This window comes from Felis catus, chromosome E2 (assembly GCF_018350175.1).
Source record: "Felis catus isolate Fca126 chromosome E2, F.catus_Fca126_mat1.0, whole genome shotgun sequence".
NCBI classification, from domain to species: Eukaryota; Metazoa; Chordata; class Mammalia; order Carnivora; family Felidae; genus Felis; species Felis catus.
Window position 1 is genome coordinate 22600827 of NC_058382.1, and position 24001 is coordinate 22624827.

The 24001-nt window shown below is 41.2% G+C and overlaps 1 protein-coding gene across 4 annotated transcripts in view; it reads right to left on the reverse strand.

The window, feature by feature from the left end:
- Window positions 1-24001, reverse strand: part of URI1 (URI1 prefoldin like chaperone) — a 101441-nt gene that overhangs the window by 76816 nt on the left and 624 nt on the right. The window contains exon 2 of one of the 4 annotated variants that reach the window (XM_019819664.3): window positions 7470-7594. The exons of 1 other annotated variant lie outside the window; for it this stretch is intronic. In XM_019819664.3, coding sequence (XP_019675223.2) covers window positions 7470-7490 — 21 coding nt within the window. In that variant the 5' untranslated portion in view covers window positions 7491-7594. Of the gene's footprint in view, window positions 1-6901; window positions 7341-7469; window positions 7608-24001 lie in introns of those variants that run through there. 2 more of the 4 variants (XM_023245900.2, XM_011289974.4) reach the window with 2 other exon arrangements.

Genomic DNA, 24001 nt, shown 5'->3' on the forward strand with positions numbered 1-24001 from the left:
TCAGCAACACCTACAATGGGATAAAGTAACATCACGTGTCTCCTGCTGTGATGCAGTGAGAAGTTATCATCTATGTAGTATCCAACCAAAAATGCTTAATGTTGTGTTTTCATGATTATATTCATTGCACATCTCCAAATTGTGGGCCATTCTATGAGAAAACTGTCATCAACTCTTCAAAAACACCAATTTCATAAAGACAAAAGGCGGCAAGGAGATTGCTGTAGAAGGAAACTAAAGAGATAAAAACAGCCAAATGCAATCTTTGATTGAATCTTGGATGGAAAAAGAGTTATAAAAAACATTTTTAGAAAAACTAAGGAAATGTGAGTATGTTAAATAACATTGTATGTCAATGTTCATTTCTTGGGTGTGAAAATAAGATACTATATTTATGTAGAAAAATGACCCTGTTCTGAAAGAATATGTGCTTAAGTACTAGGGGCGTGATGATGTCTGCAATTTATTTTCAAATGGTTTAACAAGAAAAAAAAAGGCACAGAAAGAAAAATCAAATGGTACAAAATATTACTAATGACTCTATTCTCTCAACCTTCCTGTTGTTTTTACAATTTTTCAAAATAAACAGTCATAGCTTAAAAAAGAAAAAACTGCCATTGGGCAGACTAATTCACCAATGTGGATACGAAGGAAAGAATGATACAAGCTAAAAGATTTTTAAATCCATACTAAAAACATTAGACGAGAAGACAAAACCAATCAGTTATGGTCAAACATAGACTCTGCACATTCTCTGCCCTTTCCCCACCAGTGTTTTTGGAACTATTCTTGTCTTGTACTCCAATCTGGACAGGTCTAATATAATGAAAAAAAAAGTTTCCCCTCCAGAAATACTGTTTCATAATGTTTATTAATAACTATCAAAAGACTAAAACCAAAGTTGTCTTTTGGCTCAGGTCACAATAGGGCTATGCACTGGCAATGCAGAGCCCGCTTGGGATTCTCTCTCTCCTCCACTCCCTCTGCCTCTCCCCCACAAACTCTCTCAAAATAAATAAAGAGCTTTGAAAAAAAATAAAAATAAAGGATTGTTAAAACCGAGAATTTCTGGGGCACCTGGGTGGCTCAGTTGGTTAAGCACCTGACTTTGATTTCGGCTCAGGTCATGATCTCATGGTTCGTGAGATTGAGCCCCACTTGGGGCTCTATGCTGACAGCACAGAGCCTACTTGGGATTCTCTCACCCTGTCTGTGCCCCTCCCCTGATGGAGCGTGCAAGCTCTCTCTCTCAAAAATAAATAAACATTTTTTTAAAATTGAGAATTTCTAGCACTGGGTGTTGTATGTAAGCGATGAACCATGGGAATCTACCTCCAAACCAAGAGCACACCGTACACACTGTATGTGAGCCAATTTGACAATAAATTGTATTAAAATAAATAAATAAAGTTGAGAATTTCTTCTCTTCATCAAAGGACACCAGTATAAAGTATTAGTCAAGCACAGACTAGAGAAGAAATTTACAAAACTTTCCTAAAAAGCACTCATATCAAAAGTACATAAAGAACCGCTACAAATCAATTAAAATATGGCACACATCCCAACTGAAAATGGACAAGAGATAGCAGGTATTTTACCAAAAATAAACAAACAGAAAAGCATGTAGCCAAAAAATATTTGAAAAAGTGACCAACGGTTAGCAAATATGAATGGCTGGCAAATATGAAAAAGACAAACAGTACCAAGTGGTGATGAGGATGTGCAACAGCTGGAACTTTCACCTGCTGCTGACAAGGAATGTAAATTGGTATCACCACTTTAGAAAACAAGTATTATAAGTAGAACTGAAGACCAATACCCCACTAGAAAGTTCAGGGCAAAAACTGTACAAACAACCGAAAATTGTTGACCTGAAAAATTAAGAGAGTCCATGAAGATTCTAATATCAAATTTGTAACATCTTTCACAACACCTAGCACACAAAGAATTTATTTTATATTATATATAATACAACCCTACAATCCCATTATCGCACCCTTTCTTCACACATGAGAAACGGATGCTTATAATTTAAGATCAGTACGATTCTCAAAATGCATTCCAATGGCTTCTCATCTCACAAAAATAAAAACCAAAATCCTTACAACTCACCTGGACTCATTCTGAGCTGACTGCCCCTGACTAGAAACTCCTCTCCAAAATACCCTCCCTTACCAAAACTTTCTTCTTCTATCTAGCCTTACCTATCACAAACCATCTGACATTTTAAATGGGCCTCTTCCATGCCTAGAATGTAATCTCCGTGAAAGCAAGGACATTATTTTTGTTTCTTACTGTGTCCTCAGCAGAAGATGGCATATAGTAGGTACTTGTCTGCCATGTGGAGGATATATGCCTGGCATGTAGAAGTGCTCAGTATTTGTTGAAAAAATATATGCTTGGATTCTGGGCGTGGAGAGAACAGCTGTTGTATGAGGTACATGACTGACAGTTTCGTAAACTATATGCAGTTCAGTTTATCATAAGAAATATGAAAACCCTCCATTAAGTTAAATTAGTTGTTCCACTTTATGAAGAATTTGAGATATTTAGTGTTAATGCATTTAATAACCCAGGTTTTATATCAGGAAAGAATAAATTATTCCAAACTCCAATTGACAATTATATGAGCCACTCAGCAGTAATTATAGCAAAATAATAAATATTATTCTCATCAATTTTCCAAAGTTACTATTCTCCAGCAAATAAACCTATGAAAATAATACTATATACCACTTTTTTCACATTACAATAAAATCTCAGTAATTATGCTAATAAAAGATAGTAAGATCTGGAAATATAAAATGCAGATATTGTGGAAATATCACCTTAGCAAAGAAACCAAAATTTCAACATAATGCAATTCTAAGACAGAACCAGATTTAAGAAGATCTGAGTATGAGGAAAGTTCCCTACAAAAACAGCCCACTACAGTCCTGAATCAGAACTTTTATGGCATAGGTCAGTCTAGAGAAGCTCCTAAGTAGCTCACATTTTTCCACCAAATATTTTACTAACATTGGTAAAAAAGAAAAAGAAAAAGAAAAAGAAAAAGAAAAAGAAAAAGAAAAAGAGAAAAAGAAAAAGAGAAAGAGAAAGAGAAAGAGAAAGAGAAAGAAAAAGAAAAAGAAAAAGAAAAAGAAAAAGAAAAAGAAAAAGAAAAAGAAAAAGAAAAAAAAAAAGATGAGCGAAGTTCTTTCTTGTCCCTGTAATCTTTTGACAGAGAATTAAGACTAAAACCTCCAAGGAAAAATGAAAAAAGGAAATCAACTGGGAATAGATGTTGAATAAATCATATCTATCAACTCTGAAATAACCAAGAAATAAACCATATGAACCGGTGTTCAAACAAGCCAAGAGTTACTTTTCAGGCCCAGAAAAGTATTCAGCAGTTAAAGATACAACATCCTAGTTTTCATTACAATTAAAGTAAGTTTTATCAACAGCCTTTATTCAAAGAGCTAAAATCTCAACCAATTTCACTCACTTTTAGTAAAATAAGAAATGAAATTGTTTTTAAAACATTTAATGGTGTTTTCCTATATAAACTGTGAATACTTACATATAAACATAACTATAACCACACTATTCATACTGCTCTATAATCTTTAATGCCTGCATAAAAGCTCATCATACGTATCATGATTTATTTAATCAATCCCCTAATGTTGGATTTTTAGTTTTTTCATTATTATAAACAAAGCTGCAGGGGACCTTTCTGTATGCATCTTTTTTGGCTAAATCAAAGTTTTAACAGGTTTTAACTTTAAAAAAATGTTTTTGGGGGGCCTGGCCGGCTCAGTCAGCTAAGCGTCCAACTTCGGCTCAGGTCATGATCTCAGTTTGTGGGTTCCAACCCTTCGTCAGGCTCTGTGCCAACAGTTCGGAGCCTGGATCATGCTTTGGATTCTGTCTCCCTCTCTTTGCACCCCCCCACCCCCGAGCCCTGCTTGCATTCTGTTTCTCTCTCCCAAAAATAAACAGATTTTTTTTTAATTTTAAATGTTTTTGAAAGTGTTTCAGCATTGATGCTATAAATGAAAACAATGTTAAAATATTTGATCCTGTCCATTTATTACAGATGTTGTCATTTACTGGGGCTCATTTATGCATCCCCCACCTTTGTTTTTTTTCCTTAGTCACTAATTTTGTCGTTGTTACTCAGTGTTCCAAAGTATAAATGAGGGGAAAACAGAGAGAGAGTTACACTTCTCAGCTGAATTTAAAAATAAGTTGGGGGCAGCTGAGTGGCTCAATCAGTTAAAAACGACCAACTTCTGCTCAGGTCATGATCTCAGCGTTCATGGGTTCAAGCCCCATATTGGGCTCTGTGCTGACAGCTCAGTCTGGAGCCTGCTTCGGATTCTGTGAGTCAGTCACTCTCTGCCCCTTCCCCACTCGTGCTCGCTCACTCTCTCAAAAATTAACACTAAAAAAATTTTTTTAATTAAAAAAAAAAAAAACCTGATGAGCAACATTTAAGCCATATTAACCTAACAGTCTTCTCAACCAAGGCTCCCAGTGAAAATAAGGCCCAAAACCTAAAGTATCCTTGTATGTAATGAATTAATTTCTCTCCTCTGCATCTAGAGCCTACTGGCTAGGTACCAAAAAAAAAAAAAAAAAAAAATCAAGTCATTTTCTTCAGGTGTTAATTCTCTTTCACACTGGGAAAACCACTGCAAAAACCCAAGTCCTAAAGCACATTTAGCTGGATTTATATTTAAAAAAAAAAAGTACTAAGGGCCACACAAATATAAAGCTACAATGACATTCTTCCCTTTTTCATTCCAAGAATGTCAAAACACTTCTATTTTACTGAGTTAGCTGGGTTGGTCTTAAAGCCTAAATAAAGTCCCTCACAAAATAACTGAATATTTACTATATACAGTTTTCCTATACTAAACTATAATTGAAGTATAGCTATCTAACTAGGATATTTTGTGGCATTATGGGTCTACTGTTCACTGAAGCAAATCCTGTAAAATACTGTGCAGTCTATTTACAGAAGGGCTTTATCAACTGGGAATTTTACACACGCATGACACACATGCACATGCTTACTTTAACTGCCAAAACATTAACATAATACAGAAAAGTAATTTGGTAACATAGTCAATGTCTACTGAAAATAGTTATTTAGATTCCTACAGGCCTGTAACTGAAAAGACAGTTTTCAAATGTAACTAGATACTACACCAGAAAGCTGTTCAGAGCACCCCAAAATGTATCCTTTGTATTTCAGCCACACTAACATTAGAATAAAACTAACGATCTCTCTTTTACAATGACAAATGGAAGGAAACATATCAAGTGAGCATTATGCATGTGTTATACTATGAAAGAGAGAGTAGGCAATGGGAACACCATCTTCTGAGGGTCTGTTTCAAATTTCCTAAAAAAGCAAAAAATGGAAATAATTTTGCCAAAAATGAACAAATTAATTTCAAGAAGGGCTGTCTTTTCTTCTTTTTCTCTTCAAAAAGGAAAAATTATGATCTATTAACGTCTTATAATTTAAATAACACAATACTTGTTGGATTAAAAAAAAAAAAAAAAAGCCAAGTTTAAAACCCAGCAGTTGTACATGACATTAGAAGAAAATGGCCCTATGGGGCGCCTGGGTGGCTCAGTCAGTTGAGCGTCCGACTTCAGCCCAGGTCATGATCTCACGGTCTGTGAGTTGGGCTCTGTGCCTTGTTGGGTGTTGGGCTCCGTGTTGGGCTCAGAGCCTGGAGCCTGCTTCACATTCTGTGTCTCCCTCTCTCTCTGCCCCTCCCCCAATCGTTCTCTCTCTCTCAAAAATAAATAAAAATGTTAAAAAAAAAAAAGAAAAAGAAAATGGCCCTCAGAAAAGGAAATTCAATGTATAAAATAATTTAGAACCAGAACAAAGTAGGAAAGATCCCCACAGTTCATCCTAACAGGTGGTTTCCAAGCAAACCAGGATTCTTTTTTGGTTCTGTGAAAAGCCCCTCATCTAGATGAACTGAGTATATTTGCATACCTATGCAAGTAGTTATTTTTATACAGGAATGTTCAAAAGTTAGGGATTCCCATTGTTTACACTTTTGAAACAACTTCCTAACCCTTTTAGCCATGATACTCTCAAGAAGACATAAGACATTTTAAGTAAATATTGCTTTTCAAAGTAAGAATTTCAAACTTTCTGGAGACACCGACAACCTGAAATGCTACAAAATCCAAAGGAAAAAATACTCAAATTAAACAACACCGTATTTCTTAAATCGGACATACTTCTTCATATACAATCCCACTAGGAAATGCAAAATTTTCTTCCCTACACTGGCAGATTAAAACTTATTATACGATTAAAGTTAAAATTTAATAAAATTGCGTTCCACTTTGACCAACACTAAACAACCAAGTTGTTTATCACTGCGTGCAACCTGATAAAGAGCAACAATGTGTATATATTTTAGCAACGATTTTTAAGATACTAAGGTGAGCCCTCCATTGACCGCGTACCCCAAACCAAAAAATTCCCACGCATATATTAGGTCTAAAAACTCACTTTGATACGCAATTTAAAGGGATAGTCACCTCCCTCTTTCCCATCCCTTCCCTCCCCTTGAAGGTCAAAGGGCTCCAGACAAAAGACAACAAAAGCACGTGACAAAAGTTTCTCCCAACACTTTCTCTCTCCAAGCCTGGAGGCTGTGCTCCTTCCCGGTACCGCGTCAGGATCGAGTTGGGCCCGGGACCAGAGGGCTGCGGCCCACAGCGGGAAGGAGGGGGCCGCCGGGGCGAGCGGGGGAGGCGGACCCCGAGGAGGGCCCCAGCCCCAGATTGGGGGGGCCGGGCGCCGAGGATGTGCCGGGGAGCGGGCGCCTCCCGAGACCACCGCCGGAAGCGCGGGGCCCGGAGCGCGGCCTGTTACCTTTTCCTGCTCCTCTCGGAGCCGCGCCACCTCCGGGGCGCGCAGCGGCGCCGCGGCCGAGGACGAGGCCGAGGCCGAGGCGTGGGACCCGGGGTCGGCCGGGGCCTCCATGGTGGAGGCGCCGGGACCTCAGCGGGGCGAACGAGTCCTAAACAAATGTTTATGGAGGCGGCGTGGCCGGCGGCTGCCCAGCACCCGCGTGCTCGCCCTCATGCACTGCGTGCCCCTCGCTGAGGAGGCCGCGCCTGTCTTCTCCGCTGCCGCGGCGGCCGCTGCTCGCGTCCCGGCTGCCCACGGCCGCATTTCACACGCGCATGCCGCCCGCCGCCGCCGCCGCCGCGGGCTCGAAGCAGCACGCGGGCCGGTGAAAGCCGGAGGCGCCTGTCCGGTGGCCGGGCCGAGACAGGCGTCCTGTGGCGGCCGCGCCTCCTCCGCGCCTCCCCCGTAGGCTCCGCCCCTCGCTCCGCCCCGCGCGGCACGCCGGGAAGCGCGCGCGGAGCCCCCGCCCCTGGCCCCGCCCCCTAGCGGGTCACGTGGTGCAGGAGTGACGCGGCTGAGGCGGGCTTACCCCGCGAGGTTTGCGCTGCATTGTAGCCTCTGGAAGCTTTCATTCTATCCGGGGTCCACGCTGAGTGAGTGCTCCTGGAGGTGAGCCTTGTGTCCCCTTCGTCTTCCAGTCGTTTAGCGCTGCATCTGGAGGTGGAAGCTTAATTCAAGAACCAAAGCTGCTTTGTAAGAACATAATTTAATTTTAGCAAGTTCAACTCTTTCCTGTGCCTGTTTAATGAATTAAAATATGCAATTATGTTTTGCGTGTGTATTAATTACTGTGCTTATATTAATATAGTGCTATGTTTGGACTATTTAAGAGATTTTTCCAAGGATAACTTAGCCCACACTTTTTCTCTTATTTCAGAACTATGCTCTGTTTCTCCTACAGCCTCTGGACACAGTAGGCACCCAATTAATGCTTCCTAGCCGGAACTGGCCATGCCCTAAGCACCACCTCTGCTCCAGTTCTTAACAGTAGCGATGGATCCTGTTTGTTTAGCGTTGTACAGATGGGAATAGGCTGAGGGGTATCTGCCGTTTACACCTTTGTATGCCTTCTTGCAGTTTCTCTTCCCTTTCTCTTGGCCAGCTCTCCAGTCCAGATACACCCTTTTTCCATTTGCTTCAAAGAAAGACGCAAGGAAAACTTGGGCAAATGGTATATGTTAATTCCTCTTTTCCTCACTGCATATTCAACGTCAACACCTCTGAAAGAGGCAGAATCGGAATGTTTCTCATACCACCTCCTCTATCTCCACCATCATCTCTCTATCCTCACCTACCTCAGTAGCTTCTTCTCTGGCCTCCCTGCTTCCACTCTTGCCCCTGTAATGGACTTTGTCAGCTGCCCTTTGTCTATCTCCCCTCCTTCACATGGCCTACCCTAGCCCACATAGTTCCTGTGCCTTTGGGAAGCTGACCCACCCCAGCTCCAGTCTAAAGGCATGATGCATTTTCCCTGTAAATAGTTGATTCCGGAAAGGGCATGTGATACTTCACAAACAGATTTCCTTGAAGGCTTCTGAAAAAGTTCTCCCTCATTCTTTGGAAGTGTTTCCATAAAAAAAAAAAAAATCTATCCATCCCTGGTGGGGAAGTACAGGGCATATGGCCCTGTGTATTTCAGCTCTAGTAAAACCACCCGGACACCTCTTAGCCTCACAATGAAGTTGAGTCTGTGGTCAGCAGAGCCAAGACACAGAACTTGAGTTCTTGACTATATCATAGCCCTGGACTCAGGGCTGAATCAGCCAGCTCTGAAGTCTACATTACCTCTGCACTTCTGGTTAAAGAGGCCAGTAAATTTTCTGACAGATTAAGGCAGTTTGCATCATATTTTATGTCACCAGCAGCCAAAGATTCTGATTCATGTACCCCCAATCTATTTTCAGCTCAGCAGCCTGAAGGAGCTTTTAAAAATAACCAGATCATATCACTCTCCCTGCTTGAGCCCTCCATGAATTCTCACTGCAACTAGAATAAAATCCAGATGTCCTACTAGAATTCTGTATTATATCTGACCCACCTTTCTAACTGCCTTGTAAGCCCCCTTGCCACTCATACCAACTGTAATGGTTTCGCTCTTCTCCTGCCTTGGGGTCTTGGCACTGGCTGATCTTGCTGCCTGCAATACTTCTGCTGGATCGTTGCATGGTCTACTCCTTTGCATCACTCAGGCCTCGATTCAAATAAAAAAGCTTCCTTGATATCTTGTCTGTAGAAGACCCTCCCCTCTCCTCCAAGCATCCTCCAGCACCTCACTTTTTAAATTTTCTTCATAGCACTTATCCCTTTTTAGGATTACCAATTTTATCTGCTTCTATACTAGTTACCATCTCTTCACAGTAGAACACCAGCTCCATGAGAACAGGGACTTGGTTGACATTCCATGAACATTTGCTGCTTCCTTCACTCAGTCCTAAGAGCTCTCAGAAGTAACAGCAGAAGAACTTGAACTGTAAAACCCAGACAGACCCAAGCTGTGGTCCCAACTCTGCCACTTGCCTGCTGACAAGTCTTAGGCAAGACCCTTAACCTGCTGAGTTTCATTCTCCTGTACAACAAGTCTTAGAGCTATACCTGCCTCAGGGTTGGCTTGAAGAATGATGGTGATCACAAGTATAAAAGCTGACAGTGAAAACTTCCTCTATCCATCTAAAATCCTTCAAATTATAATCACTCATCCAGGTGAACATCAGCCACCCCAAAACACCTTCAATAAAACAAAGTTAAATTTCAGCAAAAATTATTGACCCCCTTCCATGTACCAGGCCCTCCCTTGTGCATGAGAAGGAAGAGGCGATCAAGGCAGGGACCAGAACTGTCTGTGGATCTTGGAGTCAACGGAGGGCCAAAGACCTTAGATGAGGTTCTTTTAATTCTATAGGAGGTTCATCCTTAACCCCAAGGTCAAAAAATCATCCCTTCCATGAAGTTCCCCTGGTACTTCATCTGCTTATCCTTAGGGTTGTCACTGATCACTCGAATCCTTGTCGTATATGGTTTTTCTGTACACTTCAGCCTCCCCTCCAAGGAAAGGGATGAAATCATCTTTAAGTCTGAAAAATACATAGCACCAAGCATGGCAGTTGCTACAGTTGCTGCCATCTCTCAGATGCCAGTAATAGAAACTCAAAGTGAGTTATGGAAAAAAACAAAAATTTTAAAAGGAGGGATTCAGAAGGGCATGAGGCAAAATGCTGGAGTGAAGGCCCTAGGGATCAGTCCCTTCATCAAAACAACTGTCAGAGCCACTGGGTGGCTCAGTCGGTTGAGTGTCCAACTCATGGTTTCACCTCAGTCTTGATCTCATGGTTCGTGAGTTCAAGCCCCAAGAGGGGCTCAGCGATGGCGCTGACATCGCAGGGCCTCCTTAGGATCCTCTCTCTTCCTCTCTTTCTGCTCCTCCCCTTCTCTCTCTCCCTCTCTCTTTCTCTCAAAATAAATAACCCTAAAAACCAAACAAACAAAAACAACTGTCAGTTGGAAACGGAAACACTCACAGAGTCAACAATATTGAAACTCTGGAACTTGAACTTTAAAAAACCAGGAGAGTGCATGATAAAGGAAAAGGTCACCAACTGTTGGTAGGGGTGGGGAGGGGTGAGAACCAGCTGCCATGCCCCATTCCTCAGCCCGCACCCCACCATGCAGCTGTGGGATTAGCAGCCACCATTCCTGGAGTGGTTGGCTGATGCCAGTGTGAGCAGTAAGGTCCTTGTCCTCCGGAACATTTCGGTCAGTCTACCAGCTCCCTGAGAGACAGGTGGAGACTGGCCTTCTAGAACTGCAGCAATTTCCCCTCACAGCATCTATGGAAGATTTAAAGGGACAGACTTTTTTTTTTTTTTTTTTTTTTTTAAGAAAATCTTCAAGTCACTGGCTGGCTGTAGAGATAACAGAATAAAAACTTCAATGACCACACGTTCCAAGGAATACACTTTGAAAAATAGTTTGGAAAAATCACTAAAGAGATGACAGCAAACTTCAACAAGCAAAAATCAGCAATCCCTGAGGAGCAGGAAAATCGGATTTCCAGAGTTCACATACTAATACTCAAAATGTCCAGTCCTCAACAGACAATACAAAACATACCAAAAAACAAGTATGTAAAGCCAATTCGCAGAAAAAAAAAATAATAATAATTAGAAACCATCCCTAAGGAAGCCCAGACATTAGAAATATTAGTCAAAGACATTAAATCAACTATCTTAAATATGCTTAATAAGCTGAAGGAAATCATAGACAAAGAACTAAAGGAAACCACACAAAAAAATTTATGAACAAATAGGGAATGGCAATAAAGAGATCAAAATTATGAAAAGGAACAAAATAGAAACCCTAGAGCTGAAAAATACAATAAATAAAAAAATAATAAATTCACTACAGGAGCCAAAAGGATTTGAGCTGGCAGAAGAAATATCAAAAAACTTTGAATATAAGGCACTCAAAATTATCCAGTCAGGTAAAGAAAGAAAAAAAAAAGGAGATATGAACCGAGCCTATGAGCCTGGGGGACACCACTGAGCATACCAACAGTATGCACAAGAGGAGTTCCAGGAGGAGACAGAAAGGGACAAAAAATTTTTGAAAAAATAATGGCTGAAAACTTCCTAAATTTGATGAAAGATTTGAATACACACATCCAAGAGGCCTAAGGAACTTCAAGCAAGATAAACTCAAAGAGATGTGTAGAACTGAGACACATTATAATCAAATTGTCAGAACACACAAAAAAAGACAATCTTAGAAGCAACAAGTGACAAGTAACTTGTCACATACAAGGAATCCTCAACAAGATTAACAGCTGATTTCTAATCCGAAATCACGTAGGCCATGGCACATGGGTGGCTCAGTTGGTTGGGATCAGGTCATGATCCCAGAGTCATGGGACTGAGCCCTGCATCAGGCTCTACACTGAGCATGGAGCTTGCTTAAGATTGTCTCTCTCTCCCTCCGTCCCTCTCCCTGCTCATAGTCTCGCTCTTTACTAAAACAAAAAAATAAAAACAAAAAAAGCACCTCCTGTTTAAAAAAAGAAAAAAGAAATCATGGAGGCCAAAGGGCATATTCAGTTCCGAAAGGAAAAAACAACCTCTCAACGAAGATTTCTTTCTTAGATGAACTATCAAGAATGAAGGAGAAATTAAAACATTTCCAGATAAATAATAACTGAAGGGGTTCATTACTAGTAGACTTGCTTCACAAGAATTGCTAAAGTGAGTCTATTGGACTGAAATGAGAGAACACCAGACAAGAACTCAAAGTCATCTGAGAAATAGAGAACACTGATAAAAGTAGTGACTAAGAAAAAAAAATTTTTTGATAAAAATATAAAAAAGTAGTGACTACGCAGGTAAATATAAAAACCAGTATTACCGCAGGTTTGGTTTGTAATTCCTCTATTTTCAACTACAATTTAAAAGGCAAATGTATAAAACAGTAATTACAAATCTATGTTAAGGGGCACACGATGTATAGGAATGTGATCTGGGACAATAACAATATAAAGGGAGAAGGACAAAACTGTATAGAAGCACAGTGTTTGTATACTATTGAAACTAAATTGGTATTATTCAAACTAGGATGTTATAAGTTCAAAATGTGAATTATAGTTCACAAGGGAACTACTACTACAATAACTGAAATATATACATACAAGGAAAAAAGGGAATCAAAGCGATACACTATAAAATAATCTAATAAATAAAAAATGTAGGAATTGAACAAAAAAAGGTACACACACAAAAATGGCAGAACTAAGTCCTTCTTTACCAACAATTTCTTTAAATGTAAATGGATTAAACGGTCCAATTAAAACAAAGATTGGTAGAATGAATTTTTTTAAATGATTGATCTATATGCTGTTTACAAGAAATTCACTTTAGATTGAAAGACACAAAAGAATTGAAAGTAAAAGAATGGTGATACGGGCTGAACTGTCACCCCTTCAAATTCACACATAGAGGTCCTAACCCCTAGTACCTCAGAATGTGACTATGTCTGCAGATAGGGCTTTGAAAGGTGAATATGTTAAAATGAACACATTAAAAGGGCCATTTGAGTGGGCCCTAATCCAATCTGGCTGGTGTCCTTATAAGAAGGGGATATTTAGAAGAGAGCTTGGTGGCTCAGTCGGTTAAGCATCTGACTTTAGCTCAAATCATGACCTTCTGGTTGGTGAGTTACAGACAGGTGTCGACTCTGTGCTGACAGTGTGGAACCTGCTTCAGAGTCTCTGTCTCTCTCTCTCTCTCTCTCTTTCTGCCCCTCCCCTCCCTCTCAAAACTAAACATTAAAAAAATAGCAGGGAATATGTAGAGACACAAGGGACACGTGCACACACGGGGATGACCATGTGAAGGGGCAGCAAGAGGGCAGCCGTTTGCTAGCCCAAGAGAGGGGCCTCAGTGTTAACCAACGTAGTCACACCTTGATCTTGGACTTATATCCTCCAGAACTATGAAAAAATAAATGTCTGCTGTTTAAGTCACCAAGCCTATGGTATTTTGTTATGGTGGCCCTAGCAAACTAATATATCAATAACCTAACTGTATACCCCGAGGAACTAGAAAGAAAACAAGCAACCCAAAGCTAGCATAAGGAAGAAATAACAAAGATTACATGAGGGAGAAACAGAGAATAAAAAACAACAGAGGAAATTAATGAAACCAAAATTTATTCTCAGATAAATATCGATGAAATTGACAAACCTTTACTAGACTAAGAAAAAGAGAGACTCAAATTTTCAAAACCAGAAATTAAAATAGGATACTACTAGCTATTTTACAGAAATACTATGAACAATTATATGCAACAAATTGGATAAGTCTACATGAAATGGGAAAATTCCTAGAAAAATACAAACAAAACTAACTCAAGGAAAAATAGAAAATTATAAAAAGGCCATTAACAAGTAAGGAGAATAAATCATTAATCCTACCAACAAAGAAAAATACAGAACAAATGGTTTCAAAGATGAATTCTACAAAACATTTAAAAAATAGTCATCAATTCTGCTTAAACTTTTCCAAAACATTGAAGAAGGAATGCATTCTATGAGGTCACTAAGACACTGGAAGAAAGAAAACTATAAGGGTGCCTGGGTGGTTCAGTGGGTTAAGTGTTCTACTCTTGGTTTCAGTTCAGGTCATGATCTGGGGATAGAGCCCCATCATCTGTGGGATAGAGCCCCATGTCAGGCTCTCTTGGGATTCTCTCTTTCCACTCTCTCTGCACCCCCTAGTCACTCTCTCTCTCTCTTTCTCAAAATAAATAAATATTGGGGGAAAAAAGGAAAACAATAGGCTAAAGTCCTTATGAATATAAATGCAAAAATCCTCAACAAAATATGAACACACAAGTTCAACAGCATATTATAAAGATTATACACCATGACTATGCAGAATTTATCCCAGGAATACAAAGTTGTTTCACCATATGAAAATCAACCAATGTAATATACCACATTAATAGAACAAAGGAAAACAAAACACATGATAATCCAAATTGATGCAGAAATAGCACTTGATAAAACCCAACACCTTTTCATGACTAAAAAAACCAATAAACTAGTAATAGAAAGAAACCTCAACATTATAAAGGCCATATATGAAAAACGCATAGGTAACATACTCAAGGGTAAAAGACAAAGTTTTTCCTCTAAGATCAGGAACAAGAAAGAGATGTTTGCTTTTACCACTTCTGTTTAACATAGTATTGGAAGTTCTAGCCAAAGCAATTAAGCAAGATAAAGAAATAAAAAGAAGCCATATTGGAAGAGAACAAAAAAAATTATTTCTTTCAGTAGATGATATGATTTTATATATAGAAAACCATAAAGAATCTACACACAAAAAATAGCTTAGAGCAACAAACTCAACAAAGTCACTGGATACAAAATCAACACACGAACATCAGTTACATTTCTATACACTAGCAATGAACAATCTGAAAAGGAAATTTTTAAAAATCTCACTTGTACTAGCATAAAAAACTATTTAGTAATGAATTAAACTAAGGAGGCATAAAAAATTGTGCACTTAAAACTACAAAACATTCTTGAAATAAATTAAAGAAAACACAAATAAATGGAAAGATATTTACATTCATGGGTTGGAAGACTTAATAATGCTAAGAGGAGAACTGTTATGGATGGAATGTTTCCCCAAAATTCATATGTTGAAGCTCTAACCTTCAATATACTATATTTGGAGATAGGTCCTTTGTGGAAGTAATTAAGGTTAAGTGACATAATAAAAATAAGGCCTGTGGGGTGCCTGGGTGGCTCAATTGGTTAAGCACCTGACTTTGGCTCAGGTCATGATCTCATGGTTTGTGGGTTTGAGCCCCGTGTTGGGCTCTGTGCTGACAGCTCAGAGCCTGAAGCCTGCTTTGAATTCTGTGTCTCCCTCTCTTCTCCTCCCCTGCTTGCACTCTGTCTCTCTCTCTCAAAAATAAATAAACATTAAAAAATTTAAAAAACAAAAATAATAAGGCCTGATCCAATAGGATCAGTGTCCTTATAAGAAGAGACACCAGAAAACTCATTCTCTTCACACACACACTAAGGAAAGGCCAAGTGAGGACACAGTGAAAAAGCTGTCATCTATAAGTTAGGAAAAAATCTTTTACCAGAAACTGAACTTGCTTGATTATTACCTTGATCATGGACTTCTAACCTCCCAAACTATGAGAAAATAAATTCCTATTGCTTAAACCACCCATTTTGTGGTATTCTGTGATAGCAGCCCAAGCAAATTAATAAACAGTGCTCCTAAAAGCAGTCTATAGATTGGAAGCAATCCCTATCGAATCCCAGTGTCGTATTTTGCAGAAGTACAAAAACCCATCCTAAAATTTATGTGGAATTACAAGGGACCCTCAATAGCTGAAACAATCTTGAGGAAGATCAAAGTTGGAAAAGTCTCACACTTCCTGATTTCAAAACTTACTTCAAATCTATGTTAATCAAAACACTGTTACTAGCGTAAGGATAAACACATTGACTAATGGAATTGAATGAATAGCCCCAAAATAAACCCTCCCATATATGGTGAATTGATTTTTGACAAGAGTTCCAAGATCATTCAATAGGTAAAGAACAGTCACATCAACAAATAGTACTAAGGACACTGGATATCCACATGCAAAGTGATGACATTGATCCCTTACCTTATACCATATACAAAAATTAACTCAAAATGAATCAGACCTAAACAAAAGACCTAAAACTTTAAAACTCTTAGAAGAAGTCATAAGGGAAAATCTTCATGATTTTGGAATTGGCAATTTCTTAAATATGACACTAAAAGCACAGGCAGCAAAAGAAAAAAATAAATATATTTGACTTCATTAAAACTTAGTAAAAATTTTTATGCATCAGATGACACTTTCAAGAGAATGGAAATATAACACAAGGAAGAAATATTTACAAATCATGTATCTTATGAGGGTTTAATATGAAGAATATCTAACTCTATATTTATCTATCTCTATTTCTATATTTATATATATTTATTATATATATTTATATTTATATATAGATACATAGAAAGATATAGTTATATCTCCTACAACTCGACCACAACAACAAAAAAGAAAACAATTCAAAAATGAGGAAAGGACTTGAAAAGAAAAAAGGACTTCTCGAAAAAAGATGTACAAATGTCCAATAGACACGTGAAAAGTTGCTCAATGACCCTAACCATTAGGGAATGCAAGTCTAAACCACAATGAGATACTGCTTCATGGCCTCTAGGACGAATATGAAGAAGAAGGAGGACGAGGTGGATGAGGAGAGGGAGGGAAAGAAGAAAGAAAGGAAAGAAGAAATAACAAGTGTTGGCAAGTACGTAGAGCAATTGGAACACTCTTTCATTGCTGGTGGGAATGTAAAATGTTATAGCTGCCGTGGGAAAGTTTGGCAATTTCTCAAAAAGTTAAACACAGATCGTATGAACAAATAGTTTCACTCCTCGACATATACCCCAAAGAACCGAAAACAAATACTCAAATACATCTGTGTTCGTAGCAGCATTACTCACAGCAGCCAAAAAGTGAAAAAAATCCAAGTTTCCCTCAACAGATAAGTGGATAAACAAAATGTGGTGTGTGTATATATTTTGTGCGTATACATATGCATATGAACGTTACTCAGTCATCATAAAGAGGAATTAAGTTCTGATCCATGCTACAACATTGATGAGCCTTGAAAGCATAAAGTAATATAAAATTAATATGAAATTATGAAAACCCAAGTGAAATAAACCAGTTGCAAAGGTAAAAATATTGTATTATTCCACTTATATGAAATACCTAAAGCAGGTCGATTGATGGAGCCATAAAGTAGATTAGAAGTCACCAAGACCTGGTTGGGGGATGGGAGATGGGGGCCATTGCCTAATGGTTACAGAATTTTTCTGTTGGGAGTAATAAAAGTTCTAGAACGAGTGGTGACACAACATTGGTTAAATGTTACACAACATTGCGAATGTACCCAATGCCACTGAATTGTATAAAGATGGCTAAAATAATATATTTTATGTTATATTTTCCCACTGAAAGAAAAAAAAAAACAACGGGCTTTGTTTCCTCATGTAACTGAAAAGTTCAGTTACAGAAAGTTAGTTTCAGATAAGGCTACACCCAGAAGCATCACGGATATGTCTTTCTCCTCTTTGTGCTTTCTTCTGCGTCAGCTTTCTTCTGAAGTTTCCTTACACGTGGAGGCTCCCAACATTCCTAATCATCATTGTACGTATTGAGCAATCTCAGGGGGAAGAAGGTACCTCTTTCCTCCTAAATGGCTGGCTTAATTGCCCACGCCTAGAGCCCAAGAGGAAGGAATGGACCAACTCCATTCTAAACATAACGAGTATGGGTAGGAGAAGGTGTCTCCCCAGAGAACATCTGAAAACATAGGAGAGGAAGCTATACAGGCAAAGCCTCAAATGCCCACTGCAAGCTCAGGCACTTCAACAAGAGCTGCTGGCCCCCAGGAGCCTGGATATTCCTCACCTTTTCAAAATTTTTATTTTTTTTTAACCTACTTTTTCCCTGATGTAGAAGTTAGCCGACCCTCAAGTGATAATACCAGAAGAAGAAAGACGAGAGTCCTAAATGACCCATTTAGTGGATGATCAAATGCCTATGTCAATTAGAATTTATTAAGCTGCAAATCTGTTGCAAACTGCCTTCATTTAAAAGACAATTTATTGGCTCTCAACTCTGAAAAGTTCAGGAGTGGTTCAGCTTTCAGCTGGGCTTAAGAGTCCTAAACAACAACAACGGAGCTTGCTTCTCTTCTCAGGGCCCTGCCTTTTACTGCATCTACATCATTCTCAGGTGTCTGGGAGCTCCAGACTCCCAACTTCTAGGGTCAAGCGGGGACCTCTGCCTCCTCTGAGTAAGAAAGAGAAGCATCAGTCTCCCAGTTTTCCCAGCAAAAGCCTCAGGGCATCTCATTCTCTCTGAACTAGGTCACATGCCCTGTCCTGAACCAATCATGGGGCTGAAAAACAGCAAAAGCTGGACTGACGCCCAGCCCCACGTGCCCCCAAAACTCAGGCACCGGTACCAAAAGAGGAGGGAGGGATGCTGGGTGACCAAAAATCAAGCAAATGTCTGTGACACCTTGTGTACTCACAGGAGTTTGGTAAAGATGGTTAGTTGGGTCATTTAGTTGGCAAATTGGGACTTGAGGCTTGATGGCTGTGCACCCCCCTTCCACTGCCCACCTCAGGCCCTGAGGTTTCTCTGAGCCTTTCTGACTCAGAACGGTATCAGTATGAGGGGAGAGAGAAGCCACGATGGGACTGGGGAGATTTGTGGTCCTATTAAATTCTATCATGTTACCAGCAAAGGACAGGTTGGGGTGAGCCTGTTGCTCAAGGTCTCTGCCTTAACCATAGCCAGAGCCCCTTCTCCAAGAATCTGCTTCTTTCATACCTGCTGAGTGACACCCACCCCTGTGTTAGACCTGGTTTTCTGAGAAGCAGATGCCCGAACAAGACCAACAAGTACAAAATTTATAAGAGAAACACCTGTGAGGGAAAATGGGGAGGGGGGGCCATAAGTTGTAAGAACTTTGGCCCATAGTGTAGGTCTTGAGGCCAAGTGAAGGAAGAAAGGAAATTTGGGGAGATGCATCTAAGATTGCAATGCAGTTCTAAGGAAAGTACAACAAGGCTGGTTTGAGGAGCCTTCATGCTGAAGATGGCCATCAAAGGAGTCCTCTGCCTCCCAGGAACAGGCCTGACTTAGTATACCCACCATGCCCAGTGATGAGATGGGAAGCATGGCCTTTGCAGGGGCTTTCAAGCATATCAGCTGGGCCTTGGTCATTAAATTCCTCTGGTCAAAGACCTGGCTGCCACACTCCACTGCCCAGTTTCTGTGGGGTAGATGTCTCAACTGACTGTACTGCTTGGCTTTCTCTGTCAGACTGGAACCCTGAAGCCTGAGACCAGAGATTATATACTCAGAGATCTGCAGGGGACAGACCCTTTTACATAATTGAGCAAAGGGGGCTGGAGGGGCTGGCAGACTAGAGTTCACCCAAGGGACCTACTGCTACTTAGCTCCAGCCGACTCATGGGATTCAGGCCCAGCATGATCCCATTCTCCAGGAGAAGCCAGATTTCCGGACTTCTTTGTGAAATCACCCAATGTGAAAATATCAGCAACTAATTCAACTTTAAGAAATAAAACAAAATTGTGTGCTAGCCAAAAATACAGCTCTCAGTTGTTTGTGAGAGGCCCATGTTGAGGGTAAGCTAGAGTGCTGGGGCCAGAGGTGCTGAGACAGGCCTGCAGAGAGTGGAGAGTGATACAAAGGCACAGAAGGCTGTGGGGATGCTGGGCCATGAGGCTGAAAGCAGGTCCCCCAAGAGAATCAGCTGCTCTTGACTCAGCCCAGTACCACTCTGGGGACAGCAGGTGACCTGCTGGCCTGCAGCAATCTGAGAAGACCCTGGTTCCTTTCAACCTTCTTACGTGCATTTAAGTAGATCTCTCATAGCGAAAAACACTCACATACCTGAATTCAAAGCTATGCTATTATATATTGTGCTGTATATTGTGTATGGTAGTATATTGTGCTGTAAAGCTACAGGAATCCCAACAATGTGATAATAGCAAAGAGATAGACACACATCAATGGGGCAAATAGAGAGCCCGGAAATAGTCAAGTACAAATATAACCAACTGAGTTTTTACAAAGGTGCAAAGGCAGTTCAATGGAGAAAGAATAGTTTCTCTAATAAATGATGCTAGAACAATTAGATGTTTATTTGCAAAAAAAAAAAAAAGCTCTATTCATACCTCATATTTTGCACAAAATTAACTCATAATAGATCACAGACTTAAATGCAAAATACAAACCTATAAAACTTCTAGAAGGAAACATAAGAAAAAAAATCCATGTGACCTTGATTTTGGCAATGAAAAAATTGATGGATTGTACTTTATCAAAGTTACAAACATTTGCAAAATATACTGTTAAGAGGTTGAGAAAAAAACAAGCTACAGACTGGGAGAAAATATTTGCAAACAGTATGTCTGAAAAAGGACTTATATCTAGAGTATATAAAGAATTCTTAAAACTCGACAATAAGAAAACAGCCCAATTTAAAAATGGGCAAAAGATCTGGACATTTCACCAAAGATATACAGATGGCAAATGAGCATATAAAAAGATGCTCAACATAATTTGTCATTGGGGAAATGCAAATTAAAATAACGAGACACTACTCCATACCTGTTAGAATGGCTACCATCCAAACAAGAGACAACACCAACTGCTGGCTAAGCTATGGAGCAAAGGAACTCTCTTATTGCTGGTGAGAATGTAAAATGGTTCAGCCCCTCTGGAAGACAGTTTGGTACTTTTGCACAAAATTAAGCATAGACTTACCATACAACCCAGCAATCATACTCCCAGACATCCCCCAGCGGATCTAAAAATCTACGTTGACATAAAAACCTGCATGCAGGGGCGCCTGGGTGGCGCAGTCGGTTAAGCGTCCGACTTCAGCCAGGTCACGATCTCGCAGTCCGTGAGTTCGAGCCCCGCGTCAGGCTTTGGGCTGATGGCTCAGAGCCTGGAGCCTGTTTCCGATTCTGTGTCTCCCTCTCTCTCTGCCCCTCCCCCGTTCATGCTCTGTCTCTCTCTGTCCCAAAAATAAAAATAAATGTGGAAAAAAAAATTAAAAAAAAAAAAAAAACCTGCATGCAAATGTTGATACATTTGCCAATATGCGTGGGTTTGGTTAGACAATATCATGCAAATCAAGGACAGCCTGTTTGGGGTTTATTACTTCCTGTTTTGGGGTCTCACTTTCCTCTAACAAGGGAAGTGACCTGAGGATTCCTGAGGTGTATCCTACCCTGCTGTTGAGGGACTCAGGAATCTACAGGTGTCCCCAGGTGAAGCCCAAATATCACCTTGACCCGGCTTCACACTTCCAGTTGCCAGATTTCACAAATAAAAGTATAGAAAGCTCAGTAAAATTTGAATTTCAGATAACAATACATAATTTTCTAGTGTGGCCATGTACCATTTGGAACACACGTGTACTAAAAACAAATTCACTGTTTACCTGAAATTCAACTCTAACTGGGCCTCCTGTACTTTATCTGGCAATCCTATTAACACACCCAGCCTTGGGAGCCTCCCTGCTGCATAAGAGGATTCACTTTCACGTGCCCAAAGAGGGAAATGGGAGTGGGGGGGTGTGGGGGGGACAAGAACCAAAAGGACAAAAGGAAGCTGGGCGGGGGGGAGGGGGCGAAATGGGAAGCCATCTCCTGAAGCTAACCTTTGCTCAAGCCTTAGGTTTGGTCTACAGTAATGGTTCTCAACCTTGGCTGAACACTGGGAGCCCCAAAGAATATTAATGCTTGGATCTGGCCTGGGCATTGGGAATTTTTTAAGCTCCCCTGCTGATTCTGCCTGACGATCAAGGGAGCCGTTTTCTTGCTGCCAACAAACCACCCAAACGTAGCGGCATAAGGCACAGTTCTGGAGGGAGGCAGGGTCAGCTGGGCAGCTCTCAGGACCTCAGCGGAGTGGCCAGCTGGAATGCCTGCCTGGGGCCCCCGGCTTCCTTACAGCATGGTGGCCAGCTTCCGAAGGGGAGCCAGGTGGGAGTTTTACTGCCTTATCTCGTCCGGCTCCAGAAGTCACTGAGCATCACTTCAGCCTCATCCGGTTCATCACTAACAAGTCACTGAGGCCAGCGCACATGCTAGAGATGGGCAATTAGACTCCATCTCTTGATGGGACAAATGTCAAAGAACTTGTGGTCGCTTGTTATATCCCCCAAACGTACCACTTGAAAAAGCGGTCTCTGGGATTCATTCCCTATTCTACACTCTCACAGGCCCAGCTGCCATCACTGCTCACTCAGCAAAGTCTGGTGGCCTTTTCAGGGTCATCTCCCTGCCTCGCATTTCCCACCCCATCTACTCCACCCCCTGCAACTGGAGTCTCAAGCTCACAACCCTCACAACTGTTCATGGCAACCCATACTCGGCAGGCCTGGGAGGCCCCACACAGGCCGGCCTTTGTGTCTCTTGTCCTCTCCACCTCCTCAAGCTCCAAGGCAGAGCCAGTCCTACCCACCAGCCCATGCTCTCCCCAGCCATGCATTGCTCACCTCCCAAATCACAGGCATGCATCCCCTTTGCCAGGAACAGCCCCACCCTCACCGTTTGCTCCCTCCCTCAGGACATTTTTCAGACCCTCTTCTGGGAAATCTTCTCTGAGCACCCAAGGGTGGGTTAAACACAGCACCCTAGATTTCCCTTAACTACATGCAGGTCCTTTCACAAATTTTCTCTTAACCTGATACTGAAGTGCAACGTTCATGAGGAAAAATGCATAAATCCTATGCATAGCTTGATGAATTTTCATGAAGTCAGCATACCTGCGTAACCAGTTCCCAGATCAAGAAAATAGAACATTTCTAGAACCACAGAGGGTGAATTTCCTGCATCCCACTTTGGGAACCGGAGGGCCCTACCCTCCCACCTCCATCCCTGGGACATCCAGGAATTGGCCCTTGACCAGCTGTGCTAAGCACACTCTGTCCTAGGCACTGAGATTGTGTGAGCCAGGCTGGGGCCCTGTCTTCAGAGTCACATCTGCCTGCCCTTAGTCTCCTGTCCTCCCACAGACCTCCCCTTCCTCTTGCTTGGAGAGACAGAAAGCACCCATAGTTCTTGCAGCTATAAGCCCCCGTCCTCAAAGGAAGAAATGTTTTGGTTAATAATTTTTCATGTGTGTAAGTCCTGTCTTTGCTTTCCACTTGGATTGTAAATTCCTGTGGACAAGGAGGATTTCTTCCCTTTCTCATGAATCCAGCACTTGGCACATAGCAGGGACTCGAGCAAGGCTGGGCACGGTTTAATGGCAAGAGGGGGCTCTCTGGAACCAGAGGACCCTGGGGTAAGTCTCAGGCCCTGCACTCGCAGTGGGACTTGGGTGGTCCTGTGGCATCTTTAGTTTGAGCTCTGCATCTATGAAGTGGCCTGATGCTTATACTGATCACCAGCCCTGCAGTCCTCAGGGCCTCTGTGAGACTCGGATGGGTTAAGGGTATAAAAGTCCTGAAGAAACACTGGCTTTCCCATACTGCACTCATGGCAGCCACACCGTCCCCATCAGACCAGCTTCTGCCCCCAAAGACCCACAAGCAGATAGGTGACTGAAGTCAGGGCCAGCTTCATGGACCGTGTGGTGGTCCCACAGGCATTCCGAAGGGCCCTCGACTAGACTTATGCTCCGTTGTCACCATCTTCAAATTCTTAATTTTTGAACAAGGGGTCCTGCATTTTCATTTTGCACTGAGTCCCACAAGTTATATAGGCAGCTCTGATGAAAATACCGTATGAACTGACATGACACTGGGTGGGAGAAGGGAGACCCAGGGGCACATACTGTGTAGGTCCGTTTGGATGAAGTTTAAACATAGGTAACACTCATCTAAAGGGTTAGCAGGGCTGAGTGGGGAGGGAGCGGGATGGGGGACAGTGAACAGAAGGAAT